This window comes from Colobus angolensis, unplaced genomic scaffold, assembly GCF_000951035.1.
Source record: "Colobus angolensis palliatus isolate OR3802 unplaced genomic scaffold, Cang.pa_1.0 Scaffold65, whole genome shotgun sequence".
NCBI classification, from domain to species: Eukaryota; Metazoa; Chordata; class Mammalia; order Primates; family Cercopithecidae; genus Colobus; species Colobus angolensis.
In genome coordinates this window covers 2,781,209-2,802,378 of record NW_012120154.1, presented here as the reverse complement: position 1 = coordinate 2,802,378, position 21,170 = coordinate 2,781,209, and the positions used below count along the sequence as shown (strand labels likewise).

The 21,170-nt window shown below is 47.0% G+C and overlaps 1 protein-coding gene across 1 annotated transcript in view; it reads right to left on the bottom strand.

The window, feature by feature from the left end:
* The window catches only part of FAM227A (family with sequence similarity 227, member A), a 70,795-nt gene that overhangs the window by 17,748 nt on the left and 31,877 nt on the right, over positions 1 to 21,170 (bottom strand). The window contains exons 11-13 of the mRNA XM_011964328.1: positions 20,705 to 20,784; positions 7,567 to 7,654; positions 5,420 to 5,514 (exon numbers count right to left, since the gene is read on the bottom strand). Of these exons, the coding sequence (XP_011819718.1) occupies positions 5,420 to 5,514; positions 7,567 to 7,654; positions 20,705 to 20,784 (263 nt within the window). The remainder of the gene's footprint in view (positions 1 to 5,419; positions 5,515 to 7,566; positions 7,655 to 20,704; positions 20,785 to 21,170) is intronic.

Here is a 21,170-nt window from a genome sequence, read left to right as displayed (position 1 = left end):
CTCACTCTGTAGCCAGGCTGGAGTACAGTGGCATGATCTCGGCTCGCTGCAACCTCCACCTCCTGGGTTCAAGCGATTCTCCTGCCTCAGCCTCCTGAGTAGCTGGGACTACAGGCAAGTGCCACCACGCCCGGCTAATTTTTGTAATTTTAGTAGAGACAGGGTTTCACCATTTTGGCCAGGATGGTTTCGATCTCCTGACCTCACGATCCACCCGCCTTGGCCTCCCAAAGTGCTGGTATTACAGGCGTGAGCCACCGCGGCCGGCTGAGGGAGTTTTAAATCAGGTGTCTTGCTCCCCTGACGAGAGCCACAGGAGGGGTCTTCAGAGGCCTTCACAGGCTCTGGAGTCAGAATCTTCCTTTCACCTCCCCCACCCCGACCCCTGCCACTCAGTTACAGCTCCTGGAATAGCCTGGCCATTCAAAACTTCCGCTCCTTGGATTCTGAGTTCTGAGTAGAGTGAAATATGGACTGAAAACATGTGGAGGTTCACCCATTCCAGAGATGTCACCTTGAAAAGATGGTTCGAAGGTTGCAACTACCTTGATGTTTCTGGTTCCTGGACTGATTCTCCAGACTCTTCAGTTACTCAATGTTCTTTCAGTTTTGGCTTAAGTTGGCCAGAGACAGCTTTGTTACTTATAAGCAAAGAAATGCAACTGATACACATCCTTTCAGTAATATTCTCAATAGGTAAGTGTACCTTTTTCCTTCCCCAACTTTGGGGACACGGAACATGCTACCTTCTCAAACATCCAGTACTACTGTTCGTAAGTATCCGATTCCTCCCAGGCAGAAGGCAGGGTAGGGCGTTTGGGTATAGGGACCTGGGCATAGAAATGGGAAGGGCTGGCTCATACCCACATCACTAGGTAAAGAAGGAGCAATGGGCAAGGGAAGAGACAATCTGGAACATCCGATCTAAGGAGCAGATAGAAAGCAAAGCAGGAGGCCGGGCACTGTGGCTCACGCCTGTAATCACAGCACTTTGGGAAGCTGAGGTGGGTGGATCACTTGAGGTCGGGATTTCAAGACCAGCCTGGCCAACATGGCAAAACCCATTCTCTACTAAAAATACAAAAATTAGCTGGGCGTGCTGGCGCACACCTGTAATCCCAGCTACTTGGGAGGCTGAGGTGGGAGAATTGCTTGAACCTAGGAGACAGAGGTTGCAGTGAGCCGAGATCGTGCCACTGCACTCCAGCCTGAGCGACAGAGCAAGACGCTGTCTTAAATAAATAAATAAATAGCAAAGCAGGAGCTAGCATTAAGGGGTTAGCATCAGAGATCTAGGATGAGGAATGGCTTGGTTTGAGAACTAGAGCTGGAACAAAACCTAGCAGACTGCAGCACAGCCAGATGCAAAGTGGGTTTGAAATGACAACTTGGACTCTTAGGAAGTTCTTTCTTACCTTAGATAAAAATCACACCGTCTGTAATTCCAACCCATCTTTCTCCAGGGTCACAGGTTACATGACAGTCCTTAAAATATCTGAGGAGAGCCCTCAGGTCTTCTCCAAGTCTTGCTTTCTCCAACCTAAACATCTCCAGTGCCTCAAGGGCTCCTGAACATGATTTGAGTCTGACTGTGCTCTCTGGACACATGTCAGATGGGGCCATAAAAAACAGGACCATCTTCTCTCTTGCTCCAGGCTTTCATTTTGACATTCAGATAGTATTTTTCTGCCACAAAAATATTTAATTTTTTTACAAAATAAATTAATGCTCATTGTGAAAAATTCACATAATCTAGAGATGTAAAAGAAAAAGCTTTCCTCATCTCCACTCATATTTCTTAGCAATAAACACTGTTAATATTTTTCTGTGTATCTTTCCAAACCTTCTCACAGGCACATACTGACTTTATACCAAAAACATACTTCAAAAATAAAGATGGAATCATCCTATATACAATGTTTTACAACTTTAATTTTCACCCACTAACTACATTGCCTCTAATATTTTCTTGATTAATTTTATTGTATTATTATTATTATTTGAGACTGAGTCTCTTTCTATCCCCCAGGCTGGAGTGAAGTGGCACAATCTCAGCTCACTACAACTTTCGCCTTCTGGGTTCAAGTGATTCTCGTGCCTCAGCCTCCCAAGTAGCTGGGATTACTGATGCCAGCCACCATGGCCACCTAATTTTTGTATTTTTTTAGTAGAGACGGGGTTTCACCATGTTGGCCAGGCTGGTCTCAAACTCCTGACCTCAAATGATCTGCCCTCCGAGGCTTCCCAAAGTGCTGGGATTACAGGAGTGAGCCACTGTGCCTGGCCATTTTCTTGATTAACTTTAGATGTCATTGGCTGACAGTCTTTCATATCAGGTGTAAATCTTCCTCACCGTTTTTCATAGCAGCAGAATATCCTTATTATGGACACTTCACAATTTACCTATTTCTCTATTGAAATTGAAGTTTTCTACGATGTCTGCTGGTACAGATTAATGCTGTAAGGGATAGCCTTGTAATGAACATTTCTACATGACAGATTATTAGAAGAATTACCAGGTCATAGGTGTATTTAAAAATTTTAAAGGGTACCCTAAACTCATGACAAAACATCTAAAAATGCAATATAGATATTTTTAAAAACCCTTGGCCAGGCATGACGACTCACACCTGTAATTCCAGCACTTTGGGAGGCTGAGGTGGGCAGATCACAAGGTCAGGAGTTCCAGACCAGCCTGACCAACATGGTGAAACCCCCATCTCTACCAAAAATACAAAAATTAGCCGGGCATGGTGGTGCGAGCCTAATCCCAGCTACTCAGGAGGTTGAGGTAGGAGAATCGCTTGAACCTGGGAGGTGGAGGTTGCAGTGAACTGAGATGACACCAGTGCACTCCAGCCTACACAACAGAGCGAGATTCTGTCTAAAAAAAAAATAGGCCGGGCGCGGTGGCTCAAGCCTGTAATCCCAGCACTTTGGGAGGCCGAGATGGGCGGATCACGAGCTCAGGAGATCGAGACCATCCTGGCTAACATGGTGAAACCCTGTCTCTAGTAAAAAATACAAAAAACTAGCTGGGCGTGGTGGCGGGCGCCTGTAGTCCCAGCTACTCGGGAGGCTGAGGCAGGAGAATGGCGTAAACCCGGGAGGCGGAGCTTGCAGTGAGCTGAGATCTGACCACTGCACTCCAGCAGTTCAAGTGATTCTCCTGGCTTAGCCTCTCAAGTAGCTCGGATTACAGGCACCTGCCACCATGCCTGGCTAATTTTTGTATTTTTAGTAGAGGTGGGGTTTCGCCATGTTGGCAAGGCTGGTCTCGAACTCCTGACCTCAGGTGATCTGCCCACCTCAACCTCCCAGAGTGTTTGGATTACAGGTATGAGCCACCACACCCAGCCAACTAATATTAATTTTAAAATTATTTGCATTACTGTGGGCTGGGAGTGGTGGCTCGTGCCTGTAATCCCTTTGGGAGGCCAAGGTGGGCTAATCATTTGAGGTCAGGAGTTCGAGACCAGCCTGACCAACATGGCTAAACCCCATCTCTACTAAAAATACAAAAATTAGCTGGGCATGGTGGCACACGCCTGTAATCCCAACTACTTGGGAGACTGAGGCAGCAGAATAGCTTGAACCCAGGAGGTGGAAGTTGCAGTGAGCCAAGATTGCACCACTGCACTCCAGCATGGGCAACGCAACAAGACTGTCTCAAAAAAAAGAAAAAAAAAATTATTTGCATTCCTGTGATATGGGCACCCCTCTCCTCATCTCTTTAAACTTCATTAAAGTCTTCCATTCTTCCATATACACAAATACATGCACACAGAGGCTTGTGTGAGTGGTTTTTGTAAAAATCAGAAGAGGTGAGTTCCACATTAGGGCTGATGCAGTTAGTATGTGCATAGCGTATGCAGGACAGATAAGGAGCTTAGTGCCAGAAAACATCAGGCCCCCAGAGTTCACAAACATATTTGAGAGGGTAATAGACTTCAAACAACTTAGATAACAAATGCTTAAGCCAATCTTTAGCTAAATTCCAAGGAACAGAGTGACCCCTGGTGATACTGGGGGGTTACGTGAGTAAATATTTTATTGAGAATAGGTGATAATATAAAATACTGGGAAAAAATTGGGGAAGATGTTTTATATAATCTTAGAATGGTAAAATGCTTAGCAGGAAATCTAGAAGCCATAAGAGACTACTAAATATGACTATAATAATTAAAAACTTCTAACATAAAACACCGCAATTAAAGTCAAAAGATTAGCGTGGGGGTGGTGGCTCATGCCTGTAATCCCAGCAATTTGGGAGGCCGAAAGGGGCGGATCACCTGAGGTCACGAGTTCGAGACTAGCCTGACCAACATGGTGAAACCCTGTCTCTATCAAAAATACAAAAATTAGCCAGGTGTGGTGGTGCACGCCTGTAGTCCCAGCTACTAGGGAGGCTGAGACACGAGAATCACTTGAACCCAGGAGGCGGAGGTTGCAGTGAGCTGAGATGGCACCACTGCACTCCAGCCTGGGTGACAGACTGAGTCTGTCTCAAAAAAACAAAAACAAAAAACAAGAAATCTACACTGCTCGTGGTACTTGGCCCAAATTCTATGGCTGACTCCCTTGCTAGCTGGTGCCTGGGGAAGCTCCCAAACCTCTTACCCTGTTCTGGTCCCACTACACAAGACTGAAGTTCCATTGACATAAACTACCATCCACTGAGGTTTGTGGGGAAGGGGAAGAGGAGAGAATGAAGCTAGTGACTTTCCTGCACTAGGCACTGCACTGCAGGGAAGGCTCAGTGGTTGAGAGCTCAGGCTCAGAGACAGGCAGATCTGCATGCAAATCTTGATTTTATCACTTATTTGCTTTTTATTTGTTTATTTATTTATTTTGAGACACAGTCTCACTCTGTTGCCCAGGCTGGAATGTAGTGGCACGATCTTGGCTCACTGCAACGTCCGCCTCCCAGGTTCAAGCGATTCTCCTGCCTCAGGCTCCCGATTAGCTGGGATTATAGGCATGCCACTATGCCCAGCTAATTTTTGTATTTTTTAGTAGAGACAGCGTTTCACCATGTTGGCCAGGCTGGTCTCAAACTCCTGACCTCAAGTGATCCACCTGTGTCGGCCTCCCAAAGTGCTGGGATGACAGGCGTGAACCACTGCGTCTGGCCTTGTTTTATTATTATTTTTCACTTTTAATATCACTTATTTGCTTTGTGATATGTGATAAATTGGGTACCTGCTCCCAGCATCACTTTGCTCATTAATAAACTGAGAATAACAATAGTAACTATCTCAGAGGGCTGCGACAGTAAAAGAAAACGCACCGTTTGCATAAGGTTCGGCATAGTACCTGGCATTTAGTAAATATTCATTAAATGTTATTTCTCATTTTCTTCCATCTCTCACCCCTTTTGGAATCACCTTTACTATTAAATTTCCAATCATGTGCTCACCTTTTTAGGAAACACATTCTCACATTCTCTTCCTTCTGATATCCTCTTGACTTCTTGTGTAGGTTTCTTCAAGACCAGGGCTTGAGAATGATGCTCTGTCAATGTGACATTAGCAAGAAATGACCATTAGGTTCAAGCGATTCTCATGCCTTAGCCTCCTGAGTAGCTGGAATTACAGGTGTGTGCCACCACACCCAGTTAAATTTTGCAGTTTTAGTAGAAACGGGATTTCGCCATGTTGACCAAGCTGGTCTCAAACCCCTGGACTCAAGTGATCTGCCCACCTCGGCCTCCCACAGTGCTGAGACTACAGGCGTGAACCACTGTGCCTGGCCAAAGCAGCGTTTAGAGGGAAGCCTGTAGCCTTAAATAAATGCTCATATTAGAAAAGAAGGTCTCATTTCATTCAGTTCAAATATTTTCTAATTTCCCTTGGCAACTCCTCTTTGACACATGGATCTTTGTGAATTGAATATATACGTAAGCTCTGGGGGACTTGCAAAGCTCCCTACAAATATTTACCTCTATTTAGAGCCCTGGCTAAACCTGTTGATCAGTGGTCCCCAAGCTTTTTCTTTAACAGTTTTATTGGGACATAATTCACATACTAACTTCTCTGAGCATCCATTTCTCCCTCAAGAAAAAGAATAAAGTTTAAATAACAATAATGATGTGAAATAACCTAGGATGATACTTCAGAGCTCCTGTTCTGTGTTTTCTTATATTCTGTATTTGTCTATTTGCCATCCATTAATTACAGGGCTAGACTAACAGATACAGTTGCTAATACACCTCTCCTACAATCCAGACGCCACACTTTGAACCAACTCTTTTATCTAACTCATACACCAACCCAACTAGGGAGAGCCCCTCTGCCCCAGAGCCCGCCGGAATTATTCAACCCAGCCAAGTCTAAACTTTTTTTTTTTTTTTTTGAGACAGGGTCTCACTGTCACCCAGGCTAGAGTGCAGTGGCTCAATCGTGACTCACTGTAGCCTCAATCTCCAGGACTCAAGTGATCCTCTCACCTCAGCCTCCTGAGTAGCTCGGACTACAGGTGTGCACCCCTGTGTCCAGCTAATTTAAAAAATTTTTTGTAAAGACAGGGTCTCGCTATGTTACTCAGGCTGGTCTCGAACTTCTGGGCTCAAGCAATCCTCCTGCTGCAACCTCCCAAAGTGTTGGGATTACAGGTATAAACCGCTGCACCCAGCTAATCCTAAACTGGTTACCGTACCTTGCTTTGTCTTTCCTGCTGAAACTTCAAAAAAGAGCGTGGCCTGTCCCTTCCCCACGCTCCTTTCTGCCTCCTGGTCAGCACTGGTGCTTCCCGCTGTGTCCCTGTACAGTGTGCTGAGTTTAATGTTACTCACAATTTCCAGGGGGAATTTCCAGGGGAATTGCGAGTAACATGAAACTTTTCTTTCAATGGCACTGACCTCTCTGTACTATCACTCAGTCACCAATATAAATTAAGACCTAGGTGCAAATTAGTTCTAACCTTAGTAATTACTGGTTTCTGATGGGGGAGAGGAGCAGTCATCATGTCTTAAATTTATTTTCTTCCAGTGTCAACAACCTCTCTTCCCCACAGATATTAGCATTGTGCTGATGTCATCACCACAAAAGTGGAACTTAATCAGTGCTTAGGTTGGGCGAGGTGGCTCACACCTGTCATCTCAGCTCTTTGAGAGGCTGAGGCGGGAGGATCACAAGGTCAGGAGTTCGAGACCAGCCTGGCCAACATGGTGAAACATCTGTCTCTACTAAAAATACAAAAATTAGCCAGGCGTGGTGGCACATGCCTGTAGTCCCAGCTACTTGGGAGGCTGAGGCAGGAGAATCACTTGAACCTCGGAGGCAGAGGCTGCAGTGAGCTGAGATCGTGCCACTGCACTCCAGCCTGGGTGACAGAGTGAGACTTTGTCTCAAAAATAAATAAATAAATAAATAAATAATCAGTGCTTACTGAACTGAAAGACAATTACATCCTTTCATAAAATATTACTTGGTGCCAAGCCCTAGGCTGGGACCCCAAGTATAAAGTAGGGTAGCAAATTCTGTTCAAACGAACCCAAGAAACCAGCGTTTTGGAGATAATAACTAAGCCAAAAGCCTACATTTCCCTTTTTGGTAGTCAATATACCTTTTGCAGTATTCTGTATTCGTAAGCTTTTTTCTGAGTTCTGCTTGGCTGAAGAGGCTTCTTCATTGGGTGAATTTGCACTAAAAAACTTCAGGAGACAAAAGAGAAAGAGAGGGAGAAAGAGAGAAACAGAGAGAGAGAGAACAAAATAAAATTGGTAGTGAGAGAAATACAAAAAAGTAATACATGCAATTTCTTTGCTATTTCTTATTGTTCTCAGCAAAGGAACATGCAGAACCAGACCCTTCCGGTCCTCCCAGGAGCATGGCAGACAGCAGTGGCTGATGTGGAGAACACATAGGCTGGGGACCCAGGCCAACCAGGGCTCCAGTCCCAATTCTCTCACTCAACAGCCAGTGATCTGGGGCAAGTCATCAAACCTCTTTACCGCCTTGGTTTCCTTGTAGGATTAAGTCAGCGAATGCATGCAAATTACAGGAGTGCTCACGGTGAGTGCTCCAAAAACACTGCCCTCACCTTTGATGCAATCACCTTTTCCAGCAAATGTTTCACTGGGCAAATACTAATGTGTCTGCACTGGGGAAACACTGAAACCTAGCCCCTGGCTTGAGGAGTTTCCAGTCTAGCAGAGGAGATAACAGGAAATGGACAGTTACACTGAAGTGTGGAAAGCATCCCATATTTGTTATAGAGAGGCAATAGAAGTTAGGATTCTGTTTGAATGTGACAGAGACTCAAAATAACAGTGGCTCAAAATAGGTAGAAATTTCTCTTCCACCAGCCTGGGCAACATAGTGAGACCTTGTCTAAAAAAAAAAAAAAAAAAAAAAAATTAGCCAAGCACGCTGGTGTGTACCTGTAGTCCCAGCTACTTGGGAGGCTGAGGTGGGAGGATTGCTTGAGCCTGGAAGGTTGAGGCTGCAGTGAGCCATGACTGTGCCACTGTACTCTAGCCTGGGTGACAGAGCAAAACTCTGTCTTTAAATAAGTCAATATAAATACATTTCTGTCCCACATAAAAGTCTGAAGGCGGGCAAGCCTGGGCTTATATGGCGTTTCTAAGCACTGGTGGTGCTAAGTCCTCAGGGATTCTGACTTCTTTTTTTTTTTTTTTTGAGATGGAATCTATCTCTGTTGCCTAGGCTGGAGTGCAGTGGCACGATCTCAGCTCACTGCAACTTTTGCCTCCCGGGTTCAAGCAATTCTCTTACCTCAGTCTCCCAAGTAGCTGGGATTACAGGTGTCTGCCACCATGCTCAGCTAATTTTTGTTCTTTTTTTGCAGATGGGGTTTCACCATGTTGGCCAGGTTGGTCTCGAGCTCCTGACCTCAAGTGATCCACCCGCCTTGGACTCCCAAAATGCTGAGATTATAGGCATGAGCCACCGCGCCAGGACAGATTCTGACTTCTTCCAGTGCACAGTTCCAGCTTTCATAAGATAAAATAAGACCCTTGTTCCTTTCTTTTTGAGATGGCATTTTGCTCTTGCTGCCCAGGGTGGAGTACAATGGCACTATCTTGGCTCACTGCAACCTCCGCCTCCCGGGTTCAAGTGATACTCCTGCCTCAGCCTCCCAAGTAGCTGGGATTACAGGTGTGCGCCACCACACCTTGCTAATTTTGTATTTTTAGGAGAGAACACGTTCACCATGTTGGCCAGGCTGGTCTCGAACTCCTGACCTCAGGTGATCTGCCCGACTTGGCCTCTCAAAGTGCTGGGATTACAGGTGTGAGCCAGCCAAGCCAAGATCCTTGTTCTTAGGGTCCAAGGATTCATCTGGAGCTCCTGCCATCACATTCACATTACAGGCAGCAGGAGGGAGGAAAGGACAAAGAGATAAAGCTGTTTTTTAAGGAAAGTTTCCAGAAACTGCCACACGACACATCCACTTACATCTCATTAACTGGATCTTAGTCACATGGCCACACATAGAGGTAGGGGAGGCTAGGAAATGCAACCTTTATTTCGGCCAGGTACACGCCCAGCAAAAAATCAGAGGTTTTCTTTTCACAGGTGAAGGGGACAACAGATATTGGGAAACAACTCATAGTTGGCCACAAGCAGTATGAGGAGAATATCACGGGAAGCTAGAGCGCAGAACGCTGGATTCTGTCTGGGTGAGAGCTGGAGGGCTTCCAAGGAGAGAAGACACTCACATTCTGTCTTTAAGGATGAGTAGGAGGTTGGCAATGTTAAACAGATGGCCCACCAAGTGGCAGACAAGCAGTCCACCAGCCTCAACAACAACCGTTTGCTTTTATAGAAATGTGATATTTGAATGGGCAGGAGAAAGCCGAAAGGACTTCCCAGACATCATGCAGCTGGCTGTCCAAAAGCTACTGAGTTTCATAGTGTTGAGGTGGTTGCAGGGAAAACGCTCCCAGGGCTCAATGAAGCATCAGTGCTCATTCTTTTTCTTTTCTTTCTTTTTTTTTTTTTCTTGAGGTGGAGTTTCACTCTTGTGGCCCAGGCTGGAGTGCAATGGCATGATCTCGGCTCACTGCAAGCTCCACTTCCTGGGTTCAAGCGATTATCCTGTCTCAGCCTCTCGAGTAGCTGGGACTACAGGAGCCCGCCACCATGCCCAGCTAGTTTTTTGTATTTTAGTAGAGAGGGGCTTTCGCCATATTGGCGAGGCTGGTGTCAAACTCCTGACCTCAGGTGCTCTGCCCACCTTGGCCTCCCAAAGTGCTGGGATTACAGGCATGAACCACAGTGCCTGGCCATCTTTTTTTTTTAAGAGACAGTGTCTTACTCTGTCACCCAGGCTGGAGTGCAGTGGTACGATCACAGCTCACTGCAGCCTCAAACTCCCAGGCTCAAGTGAATCTTCTGCCTCAGCCTCCTGAGGAGCTGAGTCCACAGGCATGTACCACCACACCTGGCTAATTAAAAATATATATTTTTTTTGGTAGAGACAGGGGGTCTCACTATGTTGCCCAGGCTGGTCTCAAACTCCTGGACTCAAGCCATCCTCCCACCTTAGTCCCCCAAAATGTTAGGATTACAGGCCTGAGCCACCACTCCTGGCAAGGCTCATTCTTTTTTTTTTTTTTTTGAGACGGAGTCTTGCTCTGTTGCCCAGGCTGGAGTGCAGTGGCCGGATCTCAGCTCACTGCAAGCTCATCAAGGCTCATTCTTAACAGGCCTCAGAGAGGTCTGCAGTGGAGCAGAGAACAGTGCGGGGGATTTGCCTGGGTTTCAGTGACTAGACCCTCCTACTTGCTGGAGAGGCAGCTTGCTGATGCAGAAAGAGCTCAGACTGACAGTGTCCTGACATCAGTTGAGGTCAGCTGTGTGGCCTGGGGCAAGCCATTCACCCCCTCAGTCTATTACTTCCTTTGTCAAATAAAGATAAGAAGTAATAATGACCCACCTTGCAAGGCTGATGTAAGAGAAGATATATGCAAAGAAAACTTGAACATGGGAGGCCGAGGTTGCTGTGAGCTGAGATTGTGCTATTGCACTCTAGCCTGGGCAATAAGAGCAAAACTCCATCTCAGAAACAAAACAAAACAAAACAAAACAAAACTCCCTGAACATGGTGGACTCCCCATAGAGACCATGCCCTTCCACTTAGAAAGTACTTTCCTGGGCCAGGCTCACGCCTGTAATCCTAGCACTTTGGGAGGCTGAGGAGGGCCGATCACGAGGTCAGGAGTTGGAGACCATCCTGACCAACATGGTGAAAACCCGTCTCTACTAAAAATACAAAAATTAGCTGGGGGTGGTGGCAGGCACCTGTAACCCCAGATACTCGGGAGGCTGAAGTAGGAGAATCACTAGAACCCAGGAGGCAGAGGTTGCAGTGAGCCGAGATCACGCTACTGCACTCCAGCCTGGGTGACAGGGTGAAACTCTGTCTCAAAAAAAAAAAAAAAAAAAGTGCTTTCCTATCCATTCTCTCATGCTGTGACCAGCCACCACCCCATGGGTGTATGAGGCAAGGTGACTATCATAAGGTTGGGGGTAAACCAAGACTGTTCTGGGACCCCCTGTCCCACCACAGCATAGAGGAGATGGAACCGATCTAGCTCACCTGGCCACCCAGCTGCTCAGATTCAGCACGCTGAGGGCTCAGTTGTTATTGTACAGTGTTGGAGGGGGAGCCTATATTTGAGTTACTATGAGATACAATCTAGGGATGCCTAGAAATGTCTGGGTGGGGAGAGAGCTGCACAGACCTGGAATTAGCAGGTATGGACATGAGCTGGAGAAATCTGAGTCGGGAGGCTGAAGTAGGAGAATCACTAGAACCCAGGAGGCAGAGGTTGCAGTGTTAAGGACACTGACTATATCTATGCTGTGGAACTTGGGAAAATTCTGGTTAAATTAGTAGATATTCTGACAAGACATAACTAAACGACAATCTCTGGGACCTCAGCTACCCCTAGATTGAATCTATAAGAATGAATACCAGTTGTGATGCCCATTTTGTGGATAAAAACATGGAGGCCTAGATTTGCCTCAAGGCATGTAAGTGATGGGAGGCATCGCCTAGATGGAAATGTAGGTCTCCTGGCACCAAGTCCAGAGAAGGCCAGCACCATACCCCAGTGCCTTTGCCCGTGGCTCCACAGTGCTCATGCACTCCTAGTTCCCATATTTCGGCTTGGGTAGAAATTGTTCTCTCTGTAAGCCAGGCCTCTCCTCCAAAGTCCAGTCTTGTATATCTACCTACTTGGCATCTATCTTCATTTGCACTTTTCATAGGCATCTTAAAGTTAACAAGTTCAAAGTTGAACTCTTGATAGCTTTCCGCTAACTCAAACCCTACACTGTCCATCTCGGTAAATGGCACCATTCGGATGCTGAAGCCGCACACCTGGGAAGCAACCTTCAACTCTGTCCTTTCTTCCCCCACTTCTCCTCCCCACTCCCAAAGCCATCCCACTAGCAAGTGTTGAAAGATCCATCTCCCAATGCGTCAGGTCTGTCTGCTTCTTGCCACCTTCTATATTTGTCATTTAGACAAATACAGAGAAGCCTCCCAGCTGGTCTTCTGTGCCCCTCCAATACATCCTCCATATTCAAGAGACAGTGTGATCTTTAAAAAATATAAATCACATCATGTCATCCCTAATGTAATGAATTCTCATGGCACTTCAATTATATCCATATTCATACTGCTTTCTATGACGCTTATAACTCTGCAGCATCCAGCCCTGTCTACATCCCAGCCTTGGCTTGTGCCTCTCTTCTCCTCACTCTCTGGGGTACAGTATTGGCCTTCTCTGTTTCTTGAACACTCGACCTCTTTTGTTTCTGCCTCGGGGCCTTTGCACATGCTGTCCCTTCTTCCTGGAAGGTTCTGCCATTTATTCTTCCAATGGCCGACTCCTCATCTCTTGGTTCTCAGCTCAAATGGCATCTTCTGGGGTCATTACTTGTTACATGTGTGATTTTTTTTCTTCACATATGTGAAACCCATCCCCAAGGTAAAAGACTTAAGTTGCAGCTGGGGTGCAGACATTTTACCTAGGCTCTACCTACAGATACACTGCCCCTGCCTGAGACTTCAAGATGGAAATGAGCAACGGGGAGGAAATGGGAAGCATGTGGACTCCAGTTTTTAGAGAGACTGTTGACAGGAGCAACTGGTTTTTCAAGGAGCAGAGTAGAACTTTTAACATCCAGTCCTCAGTCACACTGGCACACAGTAGCACACCTTGGCAGAGGCACTATGGTTTGGGCATCATTCTTGGTAGCATGGCCTCTGAAGCTAACACAGAGGCTCTTCCAGGGGAGCTGTGCGCCTTTAATGCATTTCTTTCTGCTTAAAGTAGCTGGAGTGGATTCTATAGTTTGCAACTGAGAACTCTGATGATGATTCCTCCTTACAGAAGCCTTCCTCACTGTCTTTTTTTTTTTTGGCTCTACAAAAACTCTACCAAAAAAAAAAAAAATCTTTTGCCTCAGCCTCCTGAGGAGCTGGGTCCACAGGCATGTACCACCACACCTGGCTAATTAAAAATACATATATTTTTGGTAGAGACAGGGGATCTCACTATGTTGCCCAGGTTGGTCTCAAACTCCTGGGCTCAAGCCATCCTCCCACCTTAGTCCCACAAAATGTTTGTTTGTTTTCCCCCCTGCAAGGACCTAGGTCCAAGGTCCCAGCCCAGGGATGTCCTTGGACCCTGACAATGCAGTTTCTAGCCATCTCATCATCTTCCCAGAGACAAAGCTCAGGATCCTAATACTACGTGTTTGCACCTGATATATATAATGGGGGAAGGTGTGTACAACTGGGTTTCACGGATGCTGGGAGTCCCTGAAATGTATGCCTTCCTGGCTCAAAGACATCCTTTTTCCTAATCTCCAGCTGTGTTTCTCTAGGTACCACCCTTGTATAAGATGATAAGAGCTAATGTTTATTGAGCTCTTACTCTGTGCTATGCTGTTTGTTGAGTGCTTGTGTATAAGATCGCATTTAATGCCCACATTGTGACTGATTTCTCTGGTACCCATTTTACCAATAAGAAAACTGAGGTTCAGGGAGATGAAATGACTCATCTAAGAGCTAGAATTCTTTTTTTTTTTTTTTGAGACAGGGTCTCGCTCTGCTGCCCAGGCTGGAGTACAGTGGTGTGATCTCAGCTCACTGCAACCTCTGCCTCCTGGGTTCAAGCAATTCTCGTGCCTCAGTCCCCCAAGTAGCTGGGACCACAGGTGCATGGCACCACGTCCGTCTACTTTTTGTGTTTTTAGTAGAGACAGGGTTTTACCATGTTGGCCAGGTTAAGAGCTAGGATTCTAATCCATGCCTAACTTGATAGTCTGGTCTCTCCACTACATACTACTTCTCCAGGTTTAGGACCTGGGGAGCTAGGAAAGGGGACACAGAGTTGAGCCACTGTACAAAGAGAGGCAGAGGAGAACATCCTGCCTGCTGCTCTTTTCATCTCTCTGGTGTTCTCTCCCCCTATCATTTTCTCCCTCAGATTCCATTTCCTAAAACTTTTCTATCTTTAAAAATATTTATTAAATGAACAATGACTCAGTCTCTAATAGGTAGGTGTCCTCATTTATAGCTGGGTCTCATAGCAGAAGCCAGCTCTGTGGTTAGATACTTTTTCATTTCCACTGTGCAAATCCCTAACACTTAAACAAGCGAAGGGCAGACAGCAGGTAAGAGACGGAAAGTAATTGCAACTCATTCCCCTGAATTGTGGACTCTCAGACAGACTATTGCCATTGAAAAGCATATTTTGAACACAGCCAGCTCTTTCATTGAGCAGATGGGAAAACGTGTCTGCTCTTGACGAGAGAGGCTCTATCCCCAGCACAAAACCCAATTATTCCCTCTATCCTGGTTTGCCCATTAAAACTTCAGCTGTGCTCAAGGTTCCAGAGTTTCTGATTATTTCTATTTTGGGGGCAGTAAATGGAATCTCTTAACCAGGTTCCCGAAATAACTGTCAGAGTTTACGTATTTCAGTACAAAGAACACACGCTTGTTTCAAGCCGCTGTGACAGGCGGTACCCAAACACTGAATAATATTTTGGTCTTGGTCTCTGAGTGATGGCTGTGCCTCTGCAGTACCTATGTCGTCTGCACTTTTTGGGAACTGATGTTTACAGAGTACCATCACATGCTAAGCACAGGGCCAAAAGTTTACATAGATGACCTCATTCACAAAGTCCAGAAATATTTGTTAAGTGTCTTCTTTGTGTTAGGTCTGTTCTGGGAGGTAAAAGAGAGAGAACAGCAATAACTGTTGCCCAGGCTGGAGTGCAGTGGCACGATCTCAGCTCACTGCAACCTCAGCTCACTGCAACCTCTGCCCCCTGGTTCAAGCAATTCTCCTGCCTCAGCCTCCCCCCTAGCTGGGATTATAGGCACGCGCCACCACGCCCAACTAATTTATGTATTTTTAGGAGAGATGGGGTTTCACCATGTTGGCCAGACTGGTCTCAAACTCCTGACCTCAAGTGATCCACCTGCCTGGGCCTCCCAAAGTGCTGGGATTACAGGCGTGAGCCACCTCACCTGGACAGAGTTTACCTCTAAGAGAGGGAGACAAACTCTAAACAACACATCAACCCAACAGGAAGATAAATACTGAACAGAGAGTGAGATAGGTGATGGGAAGACAGTGGCTGGCCGCCAGGGACAGCTTCTCTAGGGCAATGACAGTGAACCTGGCATCTGAGGGACAAGGAGGAGCCAGTTCTCTCCTCTGGATCCCTGAGGAAAGCAGATTCCAGGCAAAGAGGACAGCGAGTGCAAAGGCGCAACCAGGCATAGACCTGGCACATCCAAGAGGCAGAAGGAAGTCCAGTGCCTGGTGCTGCGGGAGGGAATGGGTGCCAGGCACCTGGAGTCGGGGGTCCTGATTCTGTACTGCACTGCAAGTCAGGTGAACGAGACTGGATTTTATTCCAAATGCAATGAAGAAGTTATTGGAGGTTTTAAGCAGGGAATGACCCCATCTGATGTATCCCTGTAAAAGGTTACTCTGGTCAGTGTGTGGAGGCTGGGTTGGAGCTACGAGTAAAAGAAAGGAGCCCAGGTGGCAGCTGCTGCAGTCAGCCTGGCAAGAGAGAACATCGGGCGCTAGGAGTCAGGTGCTTTCCTCACCTGGCTAAATCTCAGATCCTCCTGGTGTGGCTGAGAGGGCTGGTGGACAGACCAGTGCAAGTTCCGGGAGAGGCCAGGACGAAGGTGGGTCACTGGCGTGTGGGCGGTATTTGAAGCTACCAGACCAGATGAGGCCACCCAAGGAGAATATGTAGATATAGTAAGGAAGGGGGCTTGGGAAAGAGTAGACTGACAGGACAAGGAGCTGGCAGAGAAGATGGAGAGGGGTCAGCCAGTGAGGAAGGAAGACACTGTCAAAAGTCTAGCAACAAAGAAGCCAAGAGAACAAAGCGTCTCAAGAAGATGGGAGTGACCAACCACACCAAACAGGTTAGAGGAGTGACTCAGTCCAAGCCAGTGGGGTCCCTGCGCTGTTGCCAAGGGCAGCTGCAGTGGCTGCCGAGGGTAGGAACCTGACAGGAGTAGCCAGGCAGAGATGGGGCTACAGAGGCATCTTTCAAGAAGTTCTGGGCCGGTGCGGTGGCTCACGCCTGTAATCCCAGCACTTTGCGAGGCCGAGGTGGGTGGATCGCCTGAGGTCAGGAGTTCGAGGCTAGCCTGGCCAACATGGTGAAACCCTGTCTCTACTAAAAATACAAAAAAAATTAGCCGGGCACAGTGGCACAAGCCTGTAATCCCAGCTACTCAGGAAGCTGAGGCAGGAGAATCGCTTGAAACCAGAAGGCGGAGGTTGCAGTGAGCCAAGATTGCACCACTGCACTCCAGCCTGGGCTATAAGAGTGAAACTCCGTCTCAAAAAAAAAGAAGTTCTGGAGTGAAAGGGAGCAGAAGATGGGGATGTGGAGTCGAGATAAGAGATGCTGAAAGCACCGCTGTTCAGTGACGGGAATGACCCCACAGAACGGGAGGAAATGAGGATGCAGGAAAGAGGGGCGCTAAGGGCATCTCCTTGGGAAGCTGAGAGGGCTGAGGTTCAGAACACAGGTTGGGGACTGATCTGGGAGGGGAGCAGGACCTCTCCATAGGCACAGAGATGGCAGATGGCGAGGGTGCAGAGTGGGGCAGGATGTCTTGGTGGGGGGAAGGCACGGGCCTTCCTGCTGACTGCTCGTGATTTCTCAGTGAAGACCTTCCCTGAGTGGTGCTGGGGTGGAGGGCAGGTGGGGAAGGATGCCCTGCAGGGGAAGTATTTCGAAGGTGGGAGAACCTGGGCATGCTAGGGCAGTACAGTGGTGCGGCCAGGCAGCGCTGAGTGCCCTTCTGAGCTATGGGGTCGCACAGTCTTCAGAATGTCTGCAAGAAGGCACCATGTTGTCGTACCTATTTTATACCTGTAGAAACAAAGTCTTAGGGAAGTCAAATAACTTGCCTGAGGCCACACAGCTAGAATCTGAGCCTGTGAGAACACACTTTTTTTTTTTTTTTTTTCTTGAGACAGAGTCTTGCTCTGTTGCCCAGGCTGGAGTGCAGGGGTGCGATCTCAGTTCACTGCAACCTCCGCCTCCTGGGTTAGAGCAATTCTCCTGCCTCAGTCTCCCCAGTAGCTAGGACTACAGGTGTGTGCCACCACACCCGGCTAATTTTTGTATTTTTAGTAGAGATGGGGTTTCACCGTGCTAGCCAAGATGGTCTCGATCTCCTGACCTTGTGATCCGCCTACCTCAGACTCCCAAAGTGCTGGGATTATAGGCGTGAGCTTCTGCACCCAGCCAGAGGAGGCTGTCTTAATAAATGTAGTCTCTAATGCCATTTATTAAGGAAGTATGTATTAGAAATAAGGCATTCAGGTACTAGAAGTGGGAATGTTCTCCTAGGGTTTAAAGATTAGCAGGGAGGCTGGGCCTGGTGGCTCACACCTGTAATTGAAGTACTTCAGGAGGCTGAGGTGGGAAGACTGCTTGAGCTAGAAGTTCAAGACCACCCACCTCTACTAAAAATTCATGGTGACATGTTCCAGCTACTCAGGAGGTTAAGGCAGTAGGATCACTTGAATCCAGGAGGTTGAGGCTGCAGTGAGCTATGATCACACCACAGCACTCTGGCCTGGGCAACAGAGTGAGACCTTGTCTCTAAAAGAATAAACCAATTAAAAAAAAAGATTGAGGGGGGAAACAGCCATGATCACAGTAATAACCAAATAATTACATGAGTGCTCTGAAGGAAAGGGACATTGGTCTGTATAACAAGGATCCTCATCTAGCCCAGAGGGGCAGAAAGCTGACCCTGAGGATGAGAGTGAAGGGGGTCAGAATCTGCCATCCCAAAATAGGCCACTTTGCATAAGAATTATTTTGAGCTGAAGGCAACTGAAAAACAGCAGATGCAGGAAATCTCTTTACAATTCCACTTTCCATCTAAAAGCAGAGCATAAATTTTCCTTTGTGAAGGTGTCCCTGCTTCCCATCTCCAGTACCAGGAAGAAGAGACAACTTATCACTGGAGATAGCATCCTTGAATCTGCATATACAAATCTTATTGATATATATATTGAATCCTTATCTTCCATTAGTTTCTCCCATATATTTACCTTCCCACAATTTACCATCCTGGAAGCCCAAACCTCTTTTCCTTTGTCTTGTCACATCTCCACAATTAACTGCTCTTTGTTAGGCTGGTATGTGAACTATCAGCCCTAGCCACTTCCTTGAGGTTTTCACTTTTTTCCAATGAAGTCCTGTGTCATGTAAAAATATTAACATCAAATAAAATTTGAATGCCTTTTTCCTGTGAAACTGTCTGTCTTTTGTCAGTTTAACTTGTAGGGCTCCATACACTTTGCCTAAGAGGGTAGATAAAAGGTTTTTTCAGGCCAGGCGTGGTGGCTCAAGCCTGTAATCCCAGCACTTTGGGAGGCCGAGACGGGTGGATCACGAGGTCAGGAGATCGAGACCATCCTGGCTAACACTGTGAAACTCCGTCTCTACTAAAAATACAAAAAACTAGCTGGGCGAGGTGGCGGGCGCCTGTAGACCCAGCTACTCGGGAGGCTGAGGCAGGAGAATGGTGTAAACCCGGGAGGCGGAGCTTGCAGTGAGCTGAGATCCAGCCACTGCACTCCAGCCTGGGCGATAGAGCGAGACTCCGTCTCAAAAAAAAAAAAAAAAAAAAAGATTTTTTCCCTCCCTACAAGAATCTGAACTGAGATGGAAGGATGACTATATATCTCTTAGACCAGGGGTTGGCAAACTTTTTCTGCAAAAAGCCACATGACAAATATTCGGCTTTCTAGGTCATAAAGTCTTTATTGCAAGTATTCAACTCTGCTGTTTCTGTGCAAACGTAGTTGTAGACAATAGTAATGAATGGCCATGGCTGCGCACCAATAAAGCTTTATTTTCAAAAACAGGCAGTGAAAGGTCTGATTCATAGTTCGCTAAACTCTGCCCTGGATTTTTTTTTCCAGTTCTTCAGGAAAAAAAAAAAAAAAAGCCTTTGTGGCATTTGGTTAACTGCATGTTATCAATGTCTCTGGACTTGGGAGTTGCGAGGAAATGCTGACAGTGACAATGGCAGTGGTGATGGGAGCTTACCTGGGACAAGAAGAACAGGAGGTACAGAGGCCACGTACAGGAAGGGAGTGTGGTATACAAGGAACTGAAAGAAGTCCCCCATGGCAGGACCCCTAAGAGCCCAGGAGGGTGCAGAAGGGGTTGAGCTAGGCTGTGCAAGTCAGTCTACTCTAAAGGCCAGAGGAAGCATTCTGGGGTGTGGAGGGTGTAGTTTTATTGGCTAGAAGTAGGACTTTTCTTTTTTTTTTTTTTTTTGGAGACAGAGTCTTGCTCTTTCACTCAGGCTGGAGTGCAATGGTGTGACCTCAGCTCTCTGCAACCTTTGCCTCCCGGGGTCAAGCAATTCTTGTGCCTCAGCCTCCTGAGTAGCTGGGACTACAGGTGTGTGCCACCAAGCCTGGCTAATTTTTGTATTCTTAGTAGAGACAGGGTTTCACCATGTGGACCAGGCTGGTCTTGGACTCCTGGCCTCAAGTGATCTGTCTACCTCGGGCTCCCAAAGTATTGGGATTACAGGCGTGAGTCACTGCATCTGGCCTGGAAGTAGGGTTTTTAGGGTCGGGGGATAGGATAGAGTCAGGTGGTGATAGGATGATGTACTTAGCTTTGCACTTTGAAAAGATGGCCCTAGAAGTATCTGAGAACCTGAGGGAGACCAGTTAGGTGCCTACTGCAGTAGTGATGGGAGCTCAAACTAGGTTGGTGGGAGTGCAAGAGTGAGAAACAGGCGGTTCTGGGAGGTATGTCAGAAGGAACATCAATAGGGCAGAGGAGAAAGTAGGTATCAGGGATGACTGCTAGGTTTCAGGTTTGCCATGAGGATTAGTGGAGAAAAAAATTAGTAAAAGCATCTTGCACTGAAGCCTACACTGAAAACCTGGTTCCTTCCCTTTCTCTGCTCAATCGCTGCATTTCTGTGAATGTGAATGCCCCTTAGTGCGCCACTTACCCACGGGAGACCTGGAGGCCTCCCGGGGCTCCTCACTTAGAAGATGGGGTAGACCTGGGCAAGGGGTACAGAGATGTGCAACTAACAGGAGGCCACTGATGCTCCAGAAGAACCCAGGGTTTCTGAAGCTTATGGGGCCCCAAGGGGTCCTGGTCTGTGCCTCCCCACTTACCTGAGGGTGGCAGAATTTCCTGCTCTGGGCTGGCTTCTGGGAGAAGTCTCTCATGTCAGCAAACAAAGAAAACTCTCTCCCTATAGAAGGGGAAAAGCTGTTATTAGTTCCTCTTGTCATGGGGTAATGAAGCTTGCAGCCCAAGAGCTTGAGACAGCTTCCTTCCTGGAGAGACTGACACCCAACAGACCTAGAGTGTCTCTGTTGACTCCACCTGCTGGGCAAGTTACCCAACCCTGATCCTGTTAGACTGTGAACAGTATCTCCCTCTAGGGCGAATGCACCAATTAAAGGAAATAATGTATGTACAGGACCGGGCGCGGTGGCTCACACCTGCAATCCCAGCACTTTGGGAGGCCGAGGTGGGCAGATCACGAAGTCAGGAGATCGAGACCATCCTGGCTAACACGGTGAAACCCCGTCTCTACTAAAAAAAAATACAAAAAATTAGCTGGGTGTGGTAGTG